The 23948-nt window shown below is 33.9% G+C and overlaps 4 protein-coding genes across 4 annotated transcripts in view; all 4 read right to left on the bottom strand.

Annotated features, from left to right (window-relative positions):
* On the bottom strand, window positions 1–3621 carry LOC128189323 (uncharacterized). Its single transcript, XM_052860883.1, has 10 exons — window positions 3412–3621; window positions 3149–3202; window positions 2558–2692; window positions 2266–2409; window positions 2002–2085; window positions 1739–1876; window positions 1201–1434; window positions 928–1068; window positions 670–793; window positions 1–293 (listed from the first exon to the last, which is right to left on the bottom strand). The coding sequence occupies exons 2-10, from the start codon at window positions 3198–3200 to the stop codon at window positions 155–157; spliced, it is 1191 nt and encodes a 396-aa protein (XP_052716843.1). The 5' UTR covers window positions 3201–3202; window positions 3412–3621; the 3' UTR covers window positions 1–154.
* Window positions 3622–6436: 2815 nt separating this feature from the next.
* LOC128188595 (uncharacterized) lies at window positions 6437–9733 on the bottom strand. The gene is made up of 13 exons (XM_052859743.1): window positions 9664–9733; window positions 9463–9542; window positions 8937–9089; window positions 8542–8667; window positions 8357–8431; window positions 8125–8268; window positions 7920–8006; window positions 7662–7808; window positions 7413–7496; window positions 7134–7229; window positions 6938–7009; window positions 6712–6763; window positions 6437–6590 (listed from the first exon to the last, which is right to left on the bottom strand). Exons 2-13 carry the CDS (start codon window positions 9539–9541, stop codon window positions 6464–6466), a joined length of 1242 nt encoding a protein of 413 aa, XP_052715703.1. The 5' UTR covers window position 9542; window positions 9664–9733; the 3' UTR covers window positions 6437–6463.
* A 1949-nt stretch (window positions 9734–11682) lies between these two features.
* Window positions 11683–18756, bottom strand: LOC128187369 (RING finger protein 215-like). Its single transcript, XM_052857784.1, has 10 exons — window positions 18453–18756; window positions 17247–17387; window positions 16941–17012; window positions 16753–16838; window positions 16607–16652; window positions 15791–15901; window positions 15170–15289; window positions 14871–14993; window positions 14428–14530; window positions 11683–13078 (listed from the first exon to the last, which is right to left on the bottom strand). Exons 1-10 carry the CDS (start codon window positions 18732–18734, stop codon window positions 13050–13052), a joined length of 1113 nt encoding a protein of 370 aa, XP_052713744.1. The 5' UTR covers window positions 18735–18756; the 3' UTR covers window positions 11683–13049.
* A 1471-nt stretch (window positions 18757–20227) lies between these two features.
* The window catches only part of LOC128187371 (proline-rich protein 11-like), a 12394-nt gene continuing 8673 nt past the window's right edge, over window positions 20228–23948 (bottom strand). Inside the window, 8 exon segments of the mRNA XM_052857787.1 lie at window positions 20228–20672; window positions 21070–21175; window positions 21430–21486; window positions 22059–22153; window positions 22879–22971; window positions 23102–23173; window positions 23175–23330; window positions 23687–23803. Coding sequence (XP_052713747.1) covers window positions 20523–20672; window positions 21070–21175; window positions 21430–21486; window positions 22059–22153; window positions 22879–22971; window positions 23102–23173; window positions 23175–23330; window positions 23687–23803 — 846 coding nt within the window. The 3' untranslated portion in view covers window positions 20228–20522.

The following is a 23948-nucleotide window of genomic DNA, read 5'->3' as shown; positions in this document are numbered from 1 at the left end:
AATTAATGTTACACCGACAAGCTTGAAATTGAAATATTAGATTGCTGATTCCACTATGCAAAATGTCTTGATTAGGCGTAGAGCCAACACCCTAACTGTTAAACCCCTGGCGTTGCAAATACAAGAACCCTATGTGTTCCGAATAAACGATGATTTAGTTTTCCTCATGGTATTTGTGCATCAGAGCGTTAAGCATGGGGGACTTGGACATTGGTGGCCTCCTGCTCTCGAGGGCCTCGATACGGTGGTGCAGCATCTCGTTTTTGGCGATGAGGCTCTTTGCCAAAGTACGGCTGTAAAACAAAAAAAAAAAACATTCATTATAGCTGGTGAAGATACCTTAACATATAACATATCTCATTTCAGACGATAATTGATTGAGTGTCGCTGCTAATTGGAAACCTCGAGAAGAAAAATAATACCATGGAAATAGCAAATTAAGTGCTGCAATTTCTATGCAAATTTCAAACACTAAACTGGTGATTTAAAAAAAACGAAAATTTATGGGATCTCTTAAATTGTTGACTTTTGAATTTTATCTCTTCTTAAATTGCTTCATGCACTTTAACGACATTGCTCACAATGACAATGCAATATTGTTTTCACTATGTGTCCTCGTTTTAAACATAGATCAGGGTATTCCTTACAATCATAAACAATGCGACTTACTAGTGGAGGAGATCCTGGAGAATCTCGCTGACTTCCTCCTCGGAGAAATGGCTGCCGGGCATACCGACATTGGTGGGCCTGTCACCACCATCCACATTGATCTCAAGGTTCAAGGTCAGGGGAGCTATAAATAGAATTATCCTTGTATTAAATCGGTGTCAAATCGTAGGGTTTTTTTCCCGAAAAATTAAAATATACTTTAACTTCAGTCGAATTACAAAAGAGACAAAATAACTGTGTGTATGGTCTGAATCTTACCTCCATATTGAGGAGCTGGGCCCATGGGCATTGGGGCGGGCTGCATTGGGGGCATGGTCTGGGCCATCATCATTTCCTCGATCATTGGCCAGTATTCCTGGGCTTTCTCCATGATGTACGGCAACAGCTTGTTGGGCTCATCTGTGGTAGGAACAAGGGTTTGTTAAATCTTGATGTGATTACATGTATTTATTCATGTTGAATCTATTCCTTCTGTGAGCATCTGGAGATTTTAAGAATAATGAGGGCAATAATACTTTTAATAAAACATACCGACTGGGACGCCGAAAGCTCTCAGTTTCTCCATGATTGTGTTTGTAATAGAGTCGAAGCTGAAACCTTCGGAGAAATCGAATCCGAATTCCTTGGCCTTCTCGTTGGCGATTTCTCTGACTTTCATGAGGGACTCCTCTGGTTTCTCTGGGTCGACTTCAAACCCTGCCTCCTGCAGATCACTGATGATGTTTTTGACGATCATCTGCTTGAACTCATCGTTGTCCATATCGGCTGTAATGATGAGAGATATTTTTGAATCAAACAAATACAAAAATTTTTAAAATATAGAACCTCATTAAAATTTCGACACACTTTTTTTCCCTTAATATTTATTTAGAATACTGTAGATGAAGAAGCAAGCTTTTATTTTGAACAATCGCATTAAACAACCCACTTCTTTTCAAGAGAGAAAAAAAACCACGAGTATGATGTTTAAAGAAAGCGAATATATAAAGAATATAGTTTTACATCAAATTGAACTCTTAAAAAAGTCCAGACCTCGATACAGTTTTGTGTAGCTGTATTTGATACTTACGTTCTACGCCATAAGATACTTTCATCTCCTCCAGAATCTGTCTCTTCAGCTCTTCGGGGTTGCTCAGGTCCAAGCCTTCCTCCTTCAGGTCTCCCATGATCTTCTCCTTCAACTTTCCGACAATGTCGCTGGTGTCGACTACACAAAAGTTAAAAAACACGCGCTGTTAACTTGATATATCAAACAATAGAGAAAGAGATGTAGGAAAACGTTAAATTGTATAAAAAAAACACCTTAACACAAAATATAGAAACAGAACTCACCATCCTCGATTTTCATGTCAAGGTCTTTCTCGACCTGTTTCAGGAGATCTTTCTTCATCTTGGGGATGATATCGTTGAGATCACCTGAAAGTCATATAAGAAATGAATTATAGAATGCCTTTTATATACCAATGCCAAAATGCACATTTGCATATACATGTAGTGCGCCTTTATTTTTAAAAAATGCAATGTTGATGATCGCGTTTCCTAATGCAGGTCGCATATACAAGATATCCCAGTAATAATTACACATATGAAGGTCACCTTCAATTCCCATCCCTTTCATCATGTCCTTGATCTGGTCAGTGCTGAAGGCGGCGTTGTCCTTGACCTGGTCAGCCAGGGCGCTCAGGTCCATGTCCTTGGGCAGGTTCTTAACCATATCCTCAAGCTGGGACTCGTCCACTCCTGGAACAGTCAACAACTACGGTTAGTTTCATTTATTTTTAATGGGGGGGGGGCAATGATCGATGTATCTTCCCCTAATTGAAAATGTGTGGTAATCGTATATATTAACAGTTATTAAAGATGCAGCGGTTATCAGGTTGTGACATACCCATGCTGTGCATCATGTCCTTCATTTGAGGGGGGAGGTTCTTGAGGGCATCCTCGATTTTCTCTGGGGTAAGGTCTTTCAACATCTCTGGGTTGATGCTTGACATCATGCTTGAGATGTCCATACCGCCAAACACTGAAAAGCAAACGTTGAACAATGATGCAAATCAAATATAACAGTAATGTTAGATGGACGGTTTGTTTTCGGATACAGTAGTGTTGTTTGAGAATCAATTTTTAACCGTTTTCTAGTTCTTGCTTTGTTTGATTTTCTTTAAAATTCAATATGGAAACTGGATGGTCAAAATTAACCATCAGATTTTTCTGTAAATTTTTATATTGATTTATTTACTTATCATTTAGTAAAGAAAAAAATTAAAATATTCAAATTTAGAAATTGAATATTTGCTTTCTTTTAATATACAGTTCTTCTTTTTTGGAGATTGATATAGTGTAAAAATGACCACAACCATCAAGCCCTTTTAAGCTTTGCATCATTTTATATGATTCCAAATTTGATACCAAGAAGATGCATTCTTTAGTATCAAAGCTCAACTTGCCCAAGGTTTCAACAACTTGACCGCAAACTTACTTTGGCCCATGGCAACTGTTGCCAGCATTCCAATAATTACAATTCGGATCATTTCTACAATAGAAATATAAAAGAATAAAGCACTTGGTAATGGTTTGTATTGAATGGGGGTGACAATGATACAAGATTCACCTGATGTCAGCAATTATTATTTGCATGATTTCAGACATCAATCAACAATCTCTTAGAAAAATAAAGGTAGCTAAGGAATTTTCTTTAAAAAAAAAAATTGTTGCACATATAATTCAACCACATCTACTTACTGCTTGCGAGTTCACTGTGTAACTGACTAAAATCTGGATTTCCCGGCTATATATATTACCTCTGATGTAATATGACGGTTCGGGTAACATCACATTCGGGTAACATGTCGATTACGGAAGATGCAATACAATTGAGGGGCATCAGGAAGAAACATGAAACACACGTGGCACCGTGTAAATTGCTCTCAGATCGAACAGCAGACGGCAAGGTTTGGGTCGTCTGCAGTTACGTATTAATCCGTAATTCACAGGTTAAATGAAAGTAATATTCTAATGGCCCGAGGTTGTCTTAAAACATCAGGGTACACGGTAAATATTTGTTTTATAATAAACGAGATACAACTTCCCTCTTTTAGTTTATACCTTTACTTATCGTAAATATTTTTTATGGGGATTTCTTCAAAAAGGTAAGAACAAGCCGGATGCCAAAGAAAGTTTATCATAATACAAATTAATTGCTTTTATATTCGACAAAGCGGATCCATCAACAAACAAATCTTTGTTAAGATATTAAGATGCTTGATATTCGAGGCAACTTTGTAAAATGGATAATTAAATGTTGCCTTATTTTTGTAACCACCAATAAGTTTAATTAAACCGATGTTGTTGTATTTAGCTATTACTTTATGATGACATTATACATGAATTATGATATTGAAATTTACTTACAAGTAATTTTTCTCATTTATTGGATTTTAATTAAAAACTAGAAATAATTATGATCAATTATAATTTAAAGGGTCCTACAATATTAAACAGAACCGCTTATATTTATTGCAACAAGTAGCATTTTTTTAAAAGCATATTGCTTGATGTATCATTTCATATCCGGTGTATTTCAAAAAATAAATGTATATTTTATAGTATGTCTGAAAAATTTTCAGGAAATATTATCATTAAACGCATGTTTTCCTTTTTAACTCCAGAGTTACGCTTTTTGTCAAACAAATTCGTTGATTTTAAATGCTTTAGGAAAATATACAATTTGATTGTCACGCATATTTTATTTAAAAAATGATTTATATATGGAAGGACACTTGCAGAGATTCGCTTTTGCTACCTTCATAGTCCGTATGAACCACAGGCACTTGTTTCTGAGAAAAAAATTTACCCTATAGTATAATAATAATAATTATTATTATATATAATAATAATTATTATTATTAATAGTTATTATTATATTATAGGGTAAATTTTTCTCAGAAACAAGTGCCTGTGGTATGAACCCCAAAAGAAAGGAGTTTACTATTCACATAATTTCATCTCTCTGTTCTTAATTCTGACATACTTTACTTCTTCAATAAAATCTGCAAATGACTACTTCAATATTTCAGAAATGATGTCTTCTTAACTCTCTCCGATCTATAGTTTATTATCTATACAAATGGAGTGAAAGTTCGTAAAGTCGTTGTTTTCGATCCTTACGAATTTTGACGTCAATCCGTGCATTTTCAATAAAGTTAAAAGTTTCTACGAAAAATATGCCTCAAAGGCATAAAATATAGACATCATTATGCAATGTAAACATTTTCCAACAAAAATGTACTAAGGATAACGGGTAAAACGCTGTTATTCACTATATGAACACTGCTTAAAAATACCGGGTACATTTGAAGACAGTTTTTAACGTTTTTGAAACTTTTGGTTTTTTTTTTTTACATGTATACTGGTTTATACACAGAATTGGTTTTGTGAATAGCACTATGAACACAAAGAAATTTCTGAAGAATTAGAGAAATAGAAAACATTTAGCAGATTTATATTATACATTTATATCTTTATTACTGACCTATATTGATATACCAAAAGACAATTATGTATACTACAGTAGGCTACAACCGTTTTGCAATCGTTATACACATGTATATTACATCTTATAATAAATAGAACAATCGATCAAACATATGATGAAGAATTCTTCATCATCTAAATTTCTTGTTTTATTACTGGAGTTAAACAAACATTATTATTCCTACATTATTATTTACACTAAACTAATGTTGATATCTTTGCTTCAATCTTAATTTTGAACAATGGAAACAAATCAACCCGGAAGTAAAGGGACTGCTTATCAGATAAGTAAACATATTCTACAGAGATCCCAGCACTTGTAAACGGATGTAAACTAATGATTTATGTTGTATATTTGATAAGATTAAACTTCTCCAAAAGATTATATTTAAAAATGTTTTTCCCCTCTGTCACATAAACTAAGTATCTATGATAGATTTTTCAAATTATTAAGATTAAAAAAGATAATGCAAAAAGAAATGATAACAAGATTTCTACTTGAATGTAGAATAAGGTAAGATTTTCGATTGAACGTGAAATTTCTGCAATTTTTTGGAGACTAAATATTTTTTTCCAAAATTTGATTCACTTAATTCATTTAGAACCCAATCTCTCATTTTTGATAACTAAAATTATTCGTAATGTAATTTTTCAATTTAATTTGAATTAAACTGAAATTGTGTTGAGACAACTTATATAATTTCTAAATGCCATTGATATCATTTTTTAAATTCATCTTTGCAAATTATAAAATCAAGGAGTGGACTTGAAAAGATTTACATGTATCCCAGCTTTAGCAAATTGTAATGCAATCTTATTTAAGAAGAGAACAAACGTATCTCTTTTCAATCCCCCTCAATTATAAGTGTGTAAAGATCAAAATGACAAGAGATAGTGGGGTGTTTATATCACGCGTTCAATTTTCCATTACTTATGTATACATACTGTAGCTGTAAAATATTTCCACTTGAACGTTTGTTTTCTCTTTATCAGAACAATACTACGTTAGTTTCATTGGTTAATAAACGCAAATCACAAATAAAAAAACACAAAAAATAAACATGATTAGCAAAAGTCATGTTTCTTTTAAATAGATTTTAATGAAGTAGTATACATGATTTGTTATTGTTGCTGTTAAATCAATTCTAAAACGTTGTAATTTGATGCCTTATACATCTGTTATGTTGTTCTGGTTCGAGTTGCAGGTCTCCATCGCTGTTCTTATCTCGCGGGGTTTTTTTTCTTCTCCAAACTCCTTTATTTATTCCTCAGATCTGGCCATGATGGCGGTGAGCATGGGTGACCTTGACATGACTGGTCTGTCCAAGGCCATCAGGCGGTGGTGGAGCATTTGGTTCTCGGCGATCAGTTTCTTGGCCATGTGGCGGCTGTAAAAATTAGGAAACGCAATGTCTACCATTCGTTACCTTAGACTTCAACGAAATCGGTACTTTTTACTAACATTTGAATAATTATTTTTTTCAAGTCAAATTGTTTCAAACTACTCACTAGTGGAGAAGATCCTGAAGCATTTCCATCATCTCAGCCTCTTCGTCATACTCTGCAAATGAAATTAAACAACTAGCATTCACATTTTTTCTTCACTCTAAAGGATATTATGAAGATTAATGGAGTTATAACCCAATCAACGTTGCACAGCTCTTAGCACTGTTTGATAGCTTATTTATTCGGATTATTTTACAATTGGAACGTGCAATAGTTTGACAAAACTTACGATATCTTCCACCGAATTCTGACTCTTCGTTGTCGTCAATGTTGATTTCGAGGTTGAGGGTCAAGGGCATGGCTAAAATTAAAACAAATTGAATATACCAAGATGCAGTTGAAATAATTACGCATTCATGTAAGTGGATGAATAAGGATACATTTGTCAGCACATAATGCAATCCGAAGACACGGTCGGAACTTACCGAATGGTGGACGCTGCATGGCCATTGGGTGCATCACTGGCATTGGTCTCATTTGGGGCATCATCTGGGGAACCATCTGGGGAACAACCTCGGGTTCTGTAAGGGGAGCGTGGTTTTTTATTGACCAGTTTTTGTTTAGCTATTTTATTGATGAATTTCTTATCTTTACCAAGTCTTAAGCATTGGCAAAAAAAAATAATTATGAAATTGCTAGTTGGTGGAAGGTGGAACAATGTATGTTTCAGAACGTGAGTTGGATATAGGATTAATTGTTCTTACGCATGTTGCTAAGGAACTCGAGGATGAGTGGCTGGTATTCCTGGAATTTCTCCATCAGGTAGGGGATGAGTTTCTCCTGGTCATCTGAAAAAATAGATACAATCAATATCTTCAGAAACATTCTCTATTCAAAATATTAGAGTTGAGGGTAGACTCAGCTCCTCACTTAATGTATTGCACCACCGCTTAAGGCTAAAATTTGAGTCCCGAGACACAATGTTGATGAGATTTCCATGTAAGACTATTTACCAACTGGAACGCCATTCTCTCTCATGGTTTCCATGACCTTCTTTTTGATTTCGGGCCATTCCATCTGCTCGTCGATCTCGAATCCGTAGTTCTTGGCCATCTCGAAAGCCATGGATTTCAGCTTCATGATAGATTCCTTTGGCTCCTCTGTTCAAGGAACAATTAAATATGGCTGCTATATATATTCTGTGAAAATGTATTCTTTAAAAAATTATCTCCGTTGAATATTATAAGGTAAAATTTGATAAGATTCAATACCAGGATCGATGTCGAATCCTTTTTGTTGGAGGTTGATCAGGAGATCCTTCAGAACCATCTGTCTGAACTCCCCATCGTCCATGTCGGCTGCAGAAAAAAAACCCCCAAAAACTTCAACAACTAACACAACATTTAGTCTATTTTGTATCGATAAGACCAAAGAAAAATGTATTAAGAAAAACGGCTAAAGTCGTTAACGACTTACGGGAAACGCCAAAGTAAGCCTTGGCTCTCTGGATGATGGACTTCTTGGTTTTCTCGGGATCTTCGGAGTCGATCTCCACTCCCTCTTCCTTCAGACGATCAATGGCGACCTGCTTCAGTTTACCGATCACGGATTCTTCGTCATCTGTGATACAGACATTCATAGAAATAGTATTTCTTAAATGGATTCGACATTTATTCATCATTTCTTTCCGTTTCAAAAGACAACTTACCGTTATCAAAATCAATTCCAAAATCATCCTTAAATTTATTTTTCAGCTCGCCAACAATTGCGGGGAGCTCATCAACTGTAAAGAGTGGAAAGTTTTAGCTAAAACTGACACATTCGAAGACTGAGCTTGGGTATTCATCGTTCAATGAGTAAGTACATCATTGATCCGTGTGAATTTAAGCTAACCTGGGAGGCCCATCTGTTCAAAGGTATCCTTGCTGCCGGCGAGTTTGTCGGTCATCATGGAGGCGAGGACTTTAGGGTCCTTGGGCATCATCTTGACGGCCTGCTCAGCCTGTTCTTTTGTGATTCCTGCATAAATTCACACATTTTGCCGCTTACAAAAAAATCTAAAATGAAGCTTTCTGTGTGATAATTTATCGATCAGATTATTCATAGAAACCAGAATGGTAAGTGTTTTGAGACAGTTCATATTAAACAAAAATAATTAACAATGAGAAAATAAATGAAAAGTTAAACTACGTCTTCGAACTTTTTGTGTAATTCAGCGTTTTCGAACTTTTTGTGTAAAGGAATTAAATGGGCATGACCCGAACTGTGAGCGCATTTAGAGCACTAACCCATGCTTTCCATCATTTTCTGCATTTGGGGGTTCTCCAGAGCTTCGTTGATTTTCTCGGGGGTCAGGCTTTTCATGGCGTTCTCAATGGCTCCTGGTGGCATGTTTTTCAGCATGCTTTGCATATTACCGAGGTTTCCCATGAGTCCGCCCACTGATTCGAATAAACGATGCGTATAACAATTTTCAATTTTGTTGTTGTTGCAATTTTACGGAAATTCTTTCAATTTTATCACAAGTGAAAAATAATGAGTTTTCTTTAAGATTAACTTAACCAAAAAATAATAACCTATGTTTGTTATTACCATTAATTTTGGCTTAAACACAAATTTTTTCTTGTTTATATATTTGCTTTGTGACAACGAGGAAAATTAGATGTACGAATTTGGTGGTTAACAGGGATAATCTCTATGCCTTTTCTTTTCAATAGAGATATCAAACAATATACACTCTGTACTTTATCCTTGTTTGATTTGTCACTATCACTGATTATCAAATTTAACAAAATTTTGTTACAGTCAACTTACTGGCTCCTAAGTTCAGACCTCCAAGGTTCATGCCAAAGGCCATGGAGGCCAAAGCCCCAAGTACTACTAATCTAAGCATTCTGAAAGAACAATATTGGAAACACAGATGATAAAGTTCCAAGGCCAAAAAAATATCTGCAACAGTAATGTTCAGTCCTATGAAATAGATTTTCTACAGATGTAAAAATGAAGATAACGTACTTCTAGTTGGGATAAGAGTTCAGGTCTTACTAAAGCAAGTGGGCCCAGTACATATACCCTTTAAAGAGTCACGTGATAAGAAAACTATGACAAAGCCAAATGAACCCGAACCAAAGGGTGAGCGGTAGAGGGTATGGTTTGTGCAAATACGTGTCGAACATTGTTTGGGTCCATCGCTTACATCCGAACCTCTAGGGCCTCAGGGCGAGAAGAAGAAAACGCGCACTGGTTGGTTATTTGGGAAATCCGATCATTTTAGGTGTAATCGCAAGCCTTTCGTACACGAACTGACTAATCTGGGTATCCAATTATACTGAATTACGTCCTACGATTGTATCATCAGGTTTCGAGATACATGTCGCTGTTTATCAAATGATAAATGAGATTGGTCAGTATATATTGGTACTACCCATAACGCGTCATTACGGATGATCTAGGTACTTCTGCTCCTTTGTTTTAAAACATAACTTTTCTGATGTCTTCATTTCATAAATGCAGAACAAGATATCAAATTATTTGAAATGAAAACAGTATTCTTGGTCGGGAGTAGGGGTGGGTTGTTCAAAGAGTAGAGACTTCGCTAATGTTTGATAAAAGGTTCTGAATATTTCATAAAAACGTCGTATATCATTTAAGGATTATTGTTATTACTATAAGTAATTCACATTTTGACGATGAATACCACTGAGCCATATTCTAATGTTTACGATTTTATCTTAGATGGCTCTAGAATCGTTTCCAATCGAGCTAATAAAAAATGTGTTTTTGCAATAAAAAAAATGTGATATTACGAAGAATGACAAACAAATAGGATTTTCCGCATTGATTCTTCAATACACTGATAATAACATGGGTAACGTATGGTCCTTTGACAATCTAATTTCAAATTCCTAGAGAAAAAAAGACGAGATAATACTGGGAACAAAAGATTTTCATTCCAGAGCGTAGTTAGAAATTAGCGAGTCTTGGACACGCAATGACAAGCCCTCGTATTTACTTCCGCTTTCAGATCAATCTTCTGCTGTCAGTGTTATGCGGCTGTTTTTCGGTTAGATCATAAATAGATCCTCTGGGCATGATTTCTGTAGCAAACTTATGCGTGTTGTAGGGTAAAAAAGATCCCATTTATAAAACGTATTTATTTTACTCTTACCATAAATAAAACACAAACGTTTAATTTTCCTTCCTTTTATTTGAAAACTTATCGGAATAGTTTCATTAATTAGCAGATTTTTTTGGTGTTGTTGTATAAAGAGTAATAAAAATTCCCATTATTGGGAGGAAGTTAATTTATTTTATCATTCTTACACTCAGATCTTATACTTTCAACTCTTACACTGAAAACTGCATCTTCGCTTTCTGAGAAAAACGAATCGGACACTTGGCTAGCGAAGATGAGAGACCTGTGCATTTATACTCATAATGCCTTTGTGGTCCCTGGCTGCGCCGATTCTGTCTTTAATAATTCTCTGTAATAATAAAGATCATCAGATAGTGTTCATATGTAGCAAAGCGGGAAAATCTGAAAATCATGCATGCTCTAAGTTAAGATGTCCTGAAATATCCTACAAGCATACTTGTGACCCCCCCCCCCCCCCCATTTCCGTAACTGACCGCGTCGGTTATTAACTGAGAAATCAAATGTACCAAATAATTTTGATTATAGAGATAGAGGTATATTGCAAATCCACGCAATGTTTACTTAATTAGAACTGGAAATAGATCTAGGAAATTACTTTTTTCCCCATCCCATACCGATTGGTTGGAAGCAACCATTTACTTTCCATACATACATAATGTCATTCCATCTTCGGAGATAAAGGTAATGGCATGAGTGAAATAGATCCACTACTAAAGCTAAAAATGGGATGGTTAAATATAACAGCCAATGTTTTTAAATTATCGTTGATTTTGCCTGATGTAGGAATGTAAAACATTATGACTTTCAGTGCACATTTCTGCAGCATTAAAATCGACATAGGGTCACCAAAGTCATTGAACGATGAGGCAGACGCAGTGTTCTCATTCAATGCATTTATTTTTAACAAGTCACCTTTGAATAACAAATAAATATACAGAATATTATTGATAGCACATCTGTGAACATTGTATTATTATACAATACTTGATAAATAAGGTTATACATACTGGTGAATGCAGTCATCTCTCAAAACATACCCAAAATACAATGTATTATAAAAATTGATATAATTATAATAAAATCCTCACATCAATTAACAAACAAAAAAAACTAAACTCCCAAACAGTTTAGATCATCATATTCTGTTGCAATGTAAAACGCATCTTCTAAGGGGAACACAATCATAAATTGAACATATAAATGTATAAATTTTCTGATAAATGTGTGATTTTTTTTCTCAGAACAATGCTTGATGTAATTTAAATATATGTCAATTTAACATTTCAACATATTTATTCATAACAACTATATACTAGGCTACAAACTTAAAATGTATGCAACATTCATTCTGGAGAACATTTTTTTTTGGTATCAAGTTGTGAATTCATAAGAAAACAATTATTCTTATACATGTATTTTAAGGCTAGGTAATCAACATAATATTGATTAGATTTACCTTGAATATTTGTATATGAATTTTAACGATCATTTAGTAAAGAATCTAAAGCTTAAGAGGGCTGGATAGTTCTGGCCATTTTTAGACTCTATTTATCTTCTTAAAATGAAGAGCCCTGTAGGAAAACGGACAAATTTTAAAACTAAAAGTATTTTTTCAGTGTTGCTAAGTGTTGCTAAGTGTTGTAAAACTTTCTGTGCTACTTTTTTTTGGAAGAATATAAAAGGATGGAATAGAACTTCAATAAATAATCATTAAATGTTTTGCAGTAAAATATTGTATAATCATTTTAATTTGTGGGGGGGAGGGTGAGGGCAATTTCGTAGATTGTGGGTTTTTAGCTTATTCGTGGTGATGTAATTTTGTGGTTGTTTCTTTTCAGTTTCAGTAAGACACCTTACCCTTTCAAAATTTGTTTTCATCAAGGATTTAAATTTGAAGGGAGGGCTACGCATGTATACCACAAAAAGTAAGCCATCACGAATTCTAATGATTCCATAGTATACATTTGTACAAATCACAGTTATTAAAGCATGTATACACACAGTATTTTATCAGCTTATACATAACAATCTGAAAGACCACAATTATTGTTTACAAAAGTCAAATGTCTTATCTTGGCTGATGCAACCACAAAATGACGGGGTTTAACTTTATTAGATTTTAAAGCATTGCTGGTTTTTTTTTGTCCATACCACATTCCAAGCCACCAAAAAATGCAATGCATGAACAACATTTCTGCATTGGTGATAAAGCTCTTTTATAAAATCTTTGCTTATAGTCTAGTCTTCATATACTGCCTCCTTTGGCCATTTCATCTAAAAAAAAAAAAAAAAAGAAAAAGAAGCATTATTACAGTTTTGCTAAAATATTTTAGCATTTAAAATTTTACTTATGTAATATATACACTACATAACATTTTCACAAGGATGATAAACTCAAACCAGGTTATCCTTCAAAGTCAAATAAGTACTTCATTGGAATATATATGTTAAGAGCTGACTAATTAAAATGATCAAAACATAGACTGACTATATATAGACTGATGGTGACAGTATAAGTATCTGCTACAATGATGGTTCAACAAAAGGATGATAGTGACAGTATCGTTATGGTAGGCTGGTCAGTGTATAACCCGAACTGATAGTCACATTACAACCACAGACTGATGGTCACAGTAGAACCACAGACTGATGGTCACAGTAGAACCACAGACTGATGGTCATAGCATAACTAAAGGTTCATAGCTAATATACAACTTTAGGCTGTGTAACCAAAGACTAATGTTTACAGTAAAAGCAAAGACTGATGGTCACAGCATGACTATATACTAATGGTCACAGAATAACCATAGACTGATGGTCACAGTATAACAATAGACTGGTAGTAACAGTATAACCATAGACTAATAGTCACAGTATTACCATAGACTAATAGTCACAGTATAACCATAGACTAATGGTCAAAGCATGACCACAGACCAACTGATACTGTAAAACCATAGACTGATGGTCACAGTATAACCATAGACTAATAGTCACAATATAACCATAGACTGGTAGTCACAGTATAACCATAGACTAATAGTCACAGTATTACCATAGACTAATGGTCAAAGCATGACTAACTGATACTGTAAAACCATAGACTAATAGTCAATGTTAAACCATAGACTTATGGTCACAGTAAAACCATAGACTAATAGTCACTGTAAAACCATAGACTTATGGTCACAGTAAAACCATAGACTTATGGTCACAGTAAAACCATAGACTTATGGTCACAGTAAAACCATAGACTTATGGTCACAGTAAAACCATAGACTAAAAGTCACATTTAAACCATAGACTTATGGTCACAAAATAACGAAAGACTAATAGTCACAGTAAAAAACCATAGACTGATGGTCAAAGCATATTCGGATATACTGATGGTCACTAATTGTACAATCAAAGGCTGATAATATATAGTACCTCAAATAAAACTATGAGCTGATAAATACAGTGCAACCATAGGTTTATAGGCACAGTATAATGAAAGACTGATTATCACACAAGTCCACTGCTGACCAAGTCAAGACCAAGATCAAATTTCATAATAGAGAAAATATACAATGACAGATTTGACATGATTCTTGTTTGTCATTCTGCTTGAATCTAGAACTTACCAACAATGTTGAGTTTACAAAGTGGGCAGGTCCTATTATTTAACAGCCATGGGTCGACGCATTTAGTGTGAAACTCATGGGAACATGGAAGCACTCTTAGTTTCTGAATAAGAAAGAAAAATCATAGGTCAACAAATTTTGAAACTATGGTATGTTGGTTTTTTGATGTAGCAAATGCACAAAATATGTACCACGTATACAAAACATTTTCATCAATTGGAAGTCAAGATTGCAAAATAAAATATCATGCAGTTTTGTTTTCAGATTGCCATGCAAAAATAATAATTTTAACCTTCTGTGAGTAATAGAAATCAGACATGTACAAACATCAAAAGTTGTAAGCACAAAGCATCTTTCCAAGGTGTAAAAATAAAATGCTTTTAAATATACTAGGCCTTGTGCACATAAGTGTAAATTGTAAAGTATGAACAATTGAAACAAACCTGTTTTCTGTTGAACAACTCCAAACAAATAGCACACAAAGCATTTGGATTCAGATGATTTTCCTTCAATTTTATTGTCTTCATGGAGGACAGAGCTTTGAAAGTCAAGTCTCTTAAAGCAGACTGAAAAAAAAGAATGGTATAGGTATCATAATCATAGGTATCATAATCATAATCAATTCGGCCATTTTCCTCTGTGTTAAAAAAATAAAGCTAAAACAAATTGATTTAATTCTTAGAAATCTGTTAAATATTACATATTGTGAAAGAAGAGAAACCATATGAACCTGTATCTATACCTCAATTTCAGATTCCTCTCCCCATTCATTGTTCAAACGTCTTCTAGATTTAATAGCAAGCAACATCAGAATCAGAAATGTTCCAGAGTAGAAAAAATTCCAGAAACTTACAGGATCTGCCTGTAGTAACAAAATAAATTTGTATATTAATATATTAGAATTTTATTAAGAAAATGATTTACTTTTTTAACAAATTTTTAATTTTATTTCATATTTTGTGTGAAATTTTATCATGTAAAACCTCGATCTCTACATGATGCAATTGTTGGGATTTGATTTTATCTCTCTTATGAGATATAATTGTACTAGTTTGTACTAGTATCTGAAGGATCCAGATCAAATGAATCGGTTATATTATGGCATTTACACAGCAGAATTTTTTTCTCAAAACAGACAATTTAAAAGGAGTTATCCCCCCTCAGCATTTTTTGGAGCATGTTAAAAACTCTATGGTAAATGTAAAAATATATATGGTAAATTAACAAAATGGCATTAAAATAGAAGTTTAAGATCGTATGCACCTCCACCACCACCGCGTAAGTCTGCCCCCCCCCCCCCCTTTTACAAAAACAATGTTACATGCCTAGATGGTGTCACTTTTCAGTTATATGATTGCCTTACTTTTCCACTTGACTCCTCCTCTGTCCCCATACAGACCACTCCATCCCACTCGTGGTAGCTGTGACCATTGGTGGGTCTACCACACATAGCCCACAGGGTCAGGGTTGGGAACTGAAACAAGAAACTTAATGTATACATGGGTATACCACCACCTACATGTTTTGTGCAGCCCAGATATTTGGCATTACTCAGTATGCTTTAGTAGTTAATATCACATGTATTAAAATTTTGATATTTTCATATGAGAGAGAGAGAGAGAGAGTTGTTTTTTAATGATGAAGAATGAACAAGTTTTTTAATTATTCAAAAAGTATTTCGTGGACAAGTGCATGCTGTTAGACAAATATATAAATTCCTTTGAGAATTTTGTATGATTCCCAAGAAATGCAAGCAACACCCGGTTTTGTATTGTATGCAGAAATTGATTTGTGTTGACAGTTGAAAATACCAGTCTGTGACCTCTATAGCCAAGATTCCAAGAATTTTCCTTTTTTTTTTTTACTTATACTTCGTGGCCCATGAGGGATGGGGATCATGAATTTCATAATTGATGCTTCCCCTTCTTCCAGTGATGCTACACACAATGAAGATTGGCTACATAATTTAAAAGAAGTAAATGAAAATGCCTAAAAGTTAACAACAGACACTAATTAAGGAATGAAAACTGATGAATAAAGGTTCATCTGTGTGACTCAGGTGACCTAACAAAATAAATTGCATTGCCATTAACTGAGTAGGATTTTGGTGCTATTAGTCCCGTACTTTTTGATAATCCATCTTCGGTAACAGATAATCATTCATGACAATATCACTTACAGATGTCTTTGGAGCTTGATATATCTTTGCCTTCATTTTCATTTTGCTGAAAGATGATGTAAATGATATCATAAATCATGTACATATAAAAAGGAAAAAAATATATAGAGGAACAATATTAAATTCAAATATATCATATGACATACCTCTTCAGAATGCTGACAAAATTTGTCACATTCTCTAAAGCCTCCACAATGATCACAGGACATGAAAACATCTGTTTACCCTCAAACTAAAAGCATAACAAAATAGATTATCATATTAAGTAATCAGAACAAATCAAATGATGAAAACTTCACTCCCTTGGAAAACATTTCATTTAAGAACAACTTACCTCTTTCAATATTCTTGGATTTAAAGTCAAAATAATAATGGCTGATGCTCCAAATACTAAAGCTCTTTGCATCTAAAAAAAAAAAAAAAAAAATTCAAAAGATGCCATCATACAATTTGCATATCATCCCTGAGGTATGGAATATTGACTGGTCCACTGAGTTTCCATACACTGCAAAAGTAAAATTATTGTTGCAATGTGTTGACTGATAAAGCCATACTGATAATGATGAACCTACTAAGTTTCAAACTCCTTGTATTTAGATATGATACGTGTATATAAATACTACTGTATATGTTAAATTACCCTATCAATCATGGATGTGCATTCTTTGTGCAAGTCGTTGACGGAACTTCCACTTCGTTCTCGCAGATGGAACACGGCAATCCAGTTTTCTGGGAGCCTTGCAAAGTGTCTCTCATCATCAGAATCACAGTCAGATGACATCTGAAATTATATTTTATTTAAATCAAAGAATTTTATCTAAACAACAAAATGCTTTCTTTGCCGATTTGTGTAGGATATGAAGGTAAAGACATTACAGAAAAAAAAGCATAACCTGTGTTATCTAACGTACTGATGTACAATAATTTGCATACTTTTATCTACTATTATGATTAATTTAATAATTTATCGTACAAGAAAGATGTAAATATAAACAATAAGATGCTCTTCTTGATGATTCATACAAACTTTGAAGGTAGTGATCATTCCAGAATAAAATAGATAAATTCAATTTTGGTAAATACAACTCTTTTTTGACCAAAAGAATAAAACAGACTTGACTGTAAGCTAAATTCATTATATTAAATCTATTTGATAGAACCATGTTTGATTGTGTATACAAACTTGGCAGCTTAATTAAGCACTATCTCTCAATTTAGCTTATATAGTTTGATATAGCAGTTTCAAATTGCTTGTTCCTTTGTACTTTGACAGAACATCAGAGGTACATTCATGATTCAACCTTAGAAGAAAAGTCCCACATTGATCCCATTCCAATTCATTATGTAGGGGTCCCTTGTAACTGGTTAATGTAAAATTTAATTGCTGAACATAGCCACAAAAACCTTACACCTGCTAAATCTATCAAGGGGATACATTTTTTAAATGTAAAATGTTTACATATATGTCATGTTTCCAAAGAACATTATGGTAAGTATTTGTTCATTTTAGCTAAAGCTATGTTTTCCATATATTTAAATAACTGCAAAAAATATTCTAAATTGTCCCTCTTTGGTAATTAAGCTCTGTAAACATGGTAAAGCTACATGTATATATAATTTTGTAAAATGGATATACTGTGGGGTGACTGGACCTGTTTACCAAAGACCTGTATACCTATTACAATCATTTATGTATTCTTATGGATTTGTCATACATAAACAAATTAAATCCTGTTTTTGCCTTTCGTATACTGGGTCTTATAATATTAGCGTGTACATATATGGTAATAATGCTGAACTTTTGTAGGGGGCGTCGCCACAAACAGTATTAATTCCAAGCAGTTACCATATGCAGCCTTCCATTTGTTTCTTTGACATTTCCTAGCTCAGAGTATTTTCCCCGCACATTTTCTGCAATAGCATGATCAGTCTTTATTGTTGATGACAATTGTGGCCGACTGGTTGGCTTTTCCGCTTTGTAAACATTGATAACTGCAGTTCTATTAGGTGCCGCAAGTGTTGGTACTAGGAAAGGCAGCAGAAAACACCACAATGACATTGTACATCTCTTTCGATTAAAAAGTATTTGAATAAACGCTAAATGAATTAAAATCCAAACATCTGTCATTTTGCATAATAAACAAACCCACTTTAGTACCTCCTTCGCTTGAAGAGTTCTTCAAATTTCCCGCGGAAACGTCACAACTATTCAAACGCAGGCTTGGAAGTAAACGAAATAACGATTAGAAGTACCTGTCTGTGTGACATCTGTTTGGAGCGAATGACATGGTTTTATTATTTGAAAATTGATCAGTTTAAATATTCAATTATTCAACTATAAGCATTTTCTCTTGTAGACTGTCTTCAAAACTTAATTTGCAACTATGGTCATGATGGTACACACCGCTCCGTCTATGATGAAGACCACGTTTCTGCTAGAAAGTCCTGTGATATTATTGCAGAAGTTAAGTGTAAAAATTGTTGCAAAATGAATGCTTTTATCAATATCTTGCCAAGGTTTTTATACAATCTGCATTTCTGCTGTTGAAAATAGCAGAGTGCTGTTAACCATCGGATTGCACAGATGTATATGAACATCCTACAAGAATGATAACACTTTCATTCCAATACAAACAAAAGTTTATTATAATTGCAAAAAAATGTAATATCACTCAGACAAAAATCTGAGGAAGGAATGTGACTAGAAATAGAAAGACTTTAGCAGTAAGCTATTTTCTTGGAAATACATGTAAGTAGCAAAGAAAGTGCAAGTCCCAAATATCACTCTGATTTAAATCTGAGGTGAAAACTACACATATCAGCTGACGATGCTTCATAAATTCTCCCTCACATCACAAATATACAAGTGTGTTAACACAAATATTATTTCACATGGATAAACTTGAATAAATGAAATTAACAGTGAATATCATAAAATCTATTATTGCGTTGCATAATAAAACAAACACTCACATAAAAACAATTAAACCCAACAAATAGTGATAACTCATATATGTCAATCTGATAAATGACTGTTAACATTAAGTAGACGTACCAGTCATTAAATATACATGTATATATGTACATGTTTGTCAAATGCCCATTTTTTTGGTTTCTTTAACATAACAGTTAAGCAATCAATATATTACTAAATGTTTACTGTAAACCACCTGTGTTTACATGCAAGAAAACCTCAACATCATGAATATTTCCTATTGCACACCAGTCCTCTGTCTCTGTCAGATATATTAGAACCATTTTAACAGGAGCTTGGACTTTGGGTAGTTGTGTCAAAAAGCAATGTGACATAGGCCTATTTCATTGCTGGCAACTCAGCCATGGGTATTTGAAATTAACAAGATTTGTCTGGCTTTTGAGCTAGGACTAATCTGTGCATATTTCCAGCATCATTTGCATATAACCAGCATCAATTTTCACTTATTTCAATGCAAGAAATAGTTATGTCCTATCGAAAGTCCATGGTCTTGTTAAAATGGTTCTATTTTCCGGATAATCTATATTTTAATATCAAATATTACTTTCTATGAACCAGTTTATCTTTGGTAAAGTGCAAAATAAAGTTGTCACGATTATAAATTGGTTTACAGTATTTACATGTAAGTGGGTATAATGTTTAACTTAAGAACATATTAATTCAGAAGTAGTAGTATAAAGCTTGTAGATTTTCCAACATTGTTTAACACTGACAGTCACATGTACATGTACTGCTAGCAACACTGCATATCAGTACATGTATCATAACAGTAAAAACCCAATTCATATAATAAAAATAACAGTATTTTCATGAGTAAGAAATATTAAAGCTAAAATTTCAAAAATGTATACATATTATGAAATACAGTAATTTTAAATGAAAACTCATTTATAAAGCCATCTATAACAAAACAAATTTTTTTTATCTCAAATGGTGGAAGCTGTTTTTGGGGCTGCCTTCACTCAAGCGTGGAGATTTCCTTTGACCTTGTTTGTGCACTGGTGATTTCTTTGATCTTTTGGGAAAATCATTTTCTGTGTCATCTATATCATCAATGGAAGTATTTGCAGTCTGCAGAAAGGAAAAATCATAGGTAAAATACATAATAGAAGTCTTCTGCCCTCTCTTTTATTGATAATGATTTTTGTCCTTATGATTTTTTTTCTGTTTGTGACACCTTTAATATGAGGCTTTTACTCTTGAATGCATGAGCATGTTAATTATTCAAGTTACAAAAACTCATCTTCGCTAGACAAGGGTGACAATTCACGGTGTTCTCTAATAGAAAAACATCATGGATTTTCATCCAAGGCTAGCGAAGATGACCAAACTATGCATCCTAGCAGTAAAACATTCACCCACTATCAGTACGTGACATATATAAACATGGATCAGTAAATAAATTGGCAAATTTTTGGGGTGGAGGCCATACATGTATGGTGACCATCTCACTTTAAATCAGACTTACTGCAAATTTTTCCTGAAGTGCAGAGTACATCACAGAGGTTAGATTACTGGGACTACTGGCCACCCTCTTCCTCGATTTGTTGACCAGTGGAGTACCCCCGGGGCTCCTAGAAACGTACAGGATCATAATCAACAAAATCAAAACTTTCTAATAAATTTTGGCTTGTCTTTACACACATTTATGAAGATACCAGTAGATATGACATATGGAATTGATATTTGCACATTGCTTCTAAGTTTTGAGTGATGATGGAAATCAAACATGATGAGAACCATACACATTGTTTACAGCATACATACAGTAAATAAATAAACACTACTTGTTATTCATGAATTGAAAACTCAGATGAGGTTACTGTACCTTTTCATGTCTGTTTTCTTTAAAGTTCTCTTGAATTTGACAGCTTCTTTAGCAATCCTTGTAAAATGAATGTTAAACATCTATAGTTGAGTAATATGCCAAGTAATTGAATTTGTAATTATTTATTTGTTTATATGAGAATCAAAATGAGTCAATTAGATTGTCAGTGACATGAAGGCCCTAACAGGAGGCAAGTTAATTCCCAATATATTCCGAAACAGTCATTAAGGGATTTCATTATATGTATAAGCAGAGAAAACTAAAAGCAAATGCTAACTATACTAAATAATCATTATTCAAACATACATGTACCAGTAGTTATATTTAAGTTATTTATGATAAGTGAATTTATGTTGAGGTAAAAAAAAAAATTAAGTCCAAGGGTCATAACTCTGCTAAAAATACATGTAACTGTATACTAATTTATATTTTATCTTTAATAATAAACTCAATGTCTGTAAGCACTATCTGTGAAAATTGCTGTCATGGTGGAAAATTAACAAAAAGAAAAGAGTGACAAAACATACCTGACCTTATTATGGTGAAGCATAAAAGATATACTTGCATGAATGTAAGACTTTGTGAGCTCACTTTGTTTATGAAAACAATGGAAAATAATCAAAACTTACATGGCTGTTACATCCTCTTGGATGACCCCCTCAGGTCTGCAGTTTCTTAACTTTATACTGTTTATCTGAGCTTCACCCAGTGTCTGCTTTCCTGGCTGTTAAAAAAAACAACAACAAATAAACATGATGATTGATATGATACTGTTACTCATAAACTCGGCAGAAGTTTGCTGATCATTCCAATAGGATAGTTTACAATTATGTAAATTACAAAATACATGTACATGTGTAATACTCGTCTACCCAAGTTTGACATTGAGCTTTAAATCATTCAGCATGCAATTAATATAGCATTTTGTCTACAGTAAAACATGGTTTACAGGGAGCATGCTTGTAAGAAATGTGTGCTAACAGAGATATATAATCCCTGAATCCCTAGTTTCGTGCTCTGTCAACTGAGCTATCTGGCACTGGTACTAATAATTGAACAGGTCTTGCAATCACATTTGTAACAAATTAAATTCTGTAGACAGGGTTATTTTTGTTTAATTTTCGCCCTTCTACACTTGCAAACAGTTTCGCCCCGTCTTGAATTCGCCCAGACACAGTTGTGTTTAAAGAAGGATAGTTTGAGACATTGGAATTCCCCCAGTCTTAAATTCGCCCACTAACAACAAGGGCAAAAGGGGCGAAAATAAAACGGGGCAAATATTTCCCTGTATACAGTAGTTGGTTTATGGCAATTTAGTATAAGACTAGTGTGTTTATTAGATGCTTATTTCCTTCAGTTACAGCAAGAGGTTACTTAATATGAGGAATAAACAGTTGAAAACTACATAATGACTTGATGTCATAACACTGTCAATCACTGAAAACCCACCTCAGAGTCCACAGTCTTCTGCCTTTGCCTCAGTTTGACTGATTTCAAAGCTTCTTCTGTCACCAGAAAAACTCTGTTCTCATTTTCCTGGATCTGTACAGAAATTAAGTTCAAGTAAAAATACATTATTTCAGCAAAAATGATGAAAGAGTTACTGGTATATTGGCGGTAAGTGAATCTAGTGAAATATCAAAATCATTTAAGCATCAATCATTTTACTTACTATTTTCCTTTTAGGCTTTATTCTGGTGGTCATCACACTGGAGCTCGGTGTTGCTGGAGGAGGGGGTGGGGGGTGGCGGTGGAGGAGGGGGAGGGGGTGGGACTGATGTACCGGTAGTCGTAAATTCCGAGACATTTGATTGCTTCTTGTCCAGAGGTTGGCCACACCTGGCACACAAACATTGGCAGGGGGAGCACAATGTCGGTTGGACCAAATTATATGGACCATCCTTTTTAAAACACAAGTAAATGTAAACAGAAATAAATAAATTTAGTCATACATATGTATGTGCATTAATGACAATCACAACAGTTTCTTTTTAATTGTTGTGGTAGGTCTATATATATACTGTTCTTAGACTGATCATGACTGTCACTTTAATCATGTCTAGACAGAACTCTATTACTCGGAGACACGTAAATATTACACTTTTAAATGTATCAATAAACAACCTATGTTGGGGCTGAATTTCAAGACATAAATTATGGCGGACTGTCATGAGATTCATTGAAAGCATCAGTCCAAATTTCACGTTGAGCCAAATCTATATCTAGATTAGTTCTACATACTAGATGCAATTAGTACCTGTTTGTCTTTCTTCAAAATGTTTAATTCTCTCTCTAACAGTTCAATTTTGTTTAGTGCTGTCTGAATTTCTTCCTGAAAATTTGCTTCTCTTGATACATCTGATTCCTTCGATTTCTGCAAAAGATGAAAAATAGAAGAGTTTTCATAAGTACATGTACCTTTAAAACAGAGTCATTAACAGTTAGTATATACATATATGTCTTTGTTCAAAACAACAATCTAAAAAAGAAGACAACAACTTAACAGATTAAATCAAGTA

This window comes from Crassostrea angulata, chromosome 6, assembly GCF_025612915.1.
Source record: "Crassostrea angulata isolate pt1a10 chromosome 6, ASM2561291v2, whole genome shotgun sequence".
Taxonomy (NCBI): domain Eukaryota; kingdom Metazoa; phylum Mollusca; class Bivalvia; order Ostreida; family Ostreidae; genus Magallana; species Magallana angulata.
The sequence above is the reverse complement of the archived record's forward strand: the minus strand, read 5'-3'. Positions and strand labels throughout refer to the sequence as shown.

What these genes read in the sequence shown, in the direction of transcription:
- LOC128189323 (XM_052860883.1), bottom strand. Translation starts at nt 3,200, where the DNA reads ATGATCCGAATTGTAATTATTGGAATGCTGGCAACAGTTGCCATGGGC. An exon ending in TGACATGAAAATCGAGGATG is followed by an intron (nt 1,877 to 2,001) that starts GTGAGTTCTGTT and finishes ACTTTTGTGTAG; the next exon opens with TCGACACCAGCGACATTGTC. An exon ending in CTCCAGGATCTCCTCCACTA is followed by an intron (nt 294 to 669) that starts GTAAGTCGCATT and finishes TTTGTTTTACAG; the next exon opens with CCGTACTTTGGCAAAGAGCC.
- LOC128187369 (XM_052857784.1), bottom strand. Translation starts at nt 18,734, where the DNA reads ATGACAGATGTTTGGATTTTAATTCATTTAGCGTTTATTCAAATACTT. An exon ending in ATCCAAGAATATTGAAAGAG is followed by an intron (nt 16,839 to 16,940) that starts GTAAGTTGTTCT and finishes TTATGCTTTTAG; the next exon opens with TTTGAGGGTAAACAGATGTT. An exon ending in TTGTAAACTCAACATTGTTG is followed by an intron (nt 13,079 to 14,427) that starts GTAAGTTCTAGA and finishes TTTTTTTTTTAG; the next exon opens with ATGAAATGGCCAAAGGAGGC.
- LOC128188595 (XM_052859743.1), bottom strand. Translation starts at nt 9,541, where the DNA reads ATGCTTAGATTAGTAGTACTTGGGGCTTTGGCCTCCATGGCCTTTGGC. An exon ending in CGAGTTCCTTAGCAACATGC is followed by an intron (nt 7,230 to 7,412) that starts GTAAGAACAATT and finishes CTCCCCTTACAG; the next exon opens with AACCCGAGGTTGTTCCCCAG. An exon ending in CTTCAGGATCTTCTCCACTA is followed by an intron (nt 6,591 to 6,711) that starts GTGAGTAGTTTG and finishes TAATTTTTACAG; the next exon opens with CCGCCACATGGCCAAGAAAC.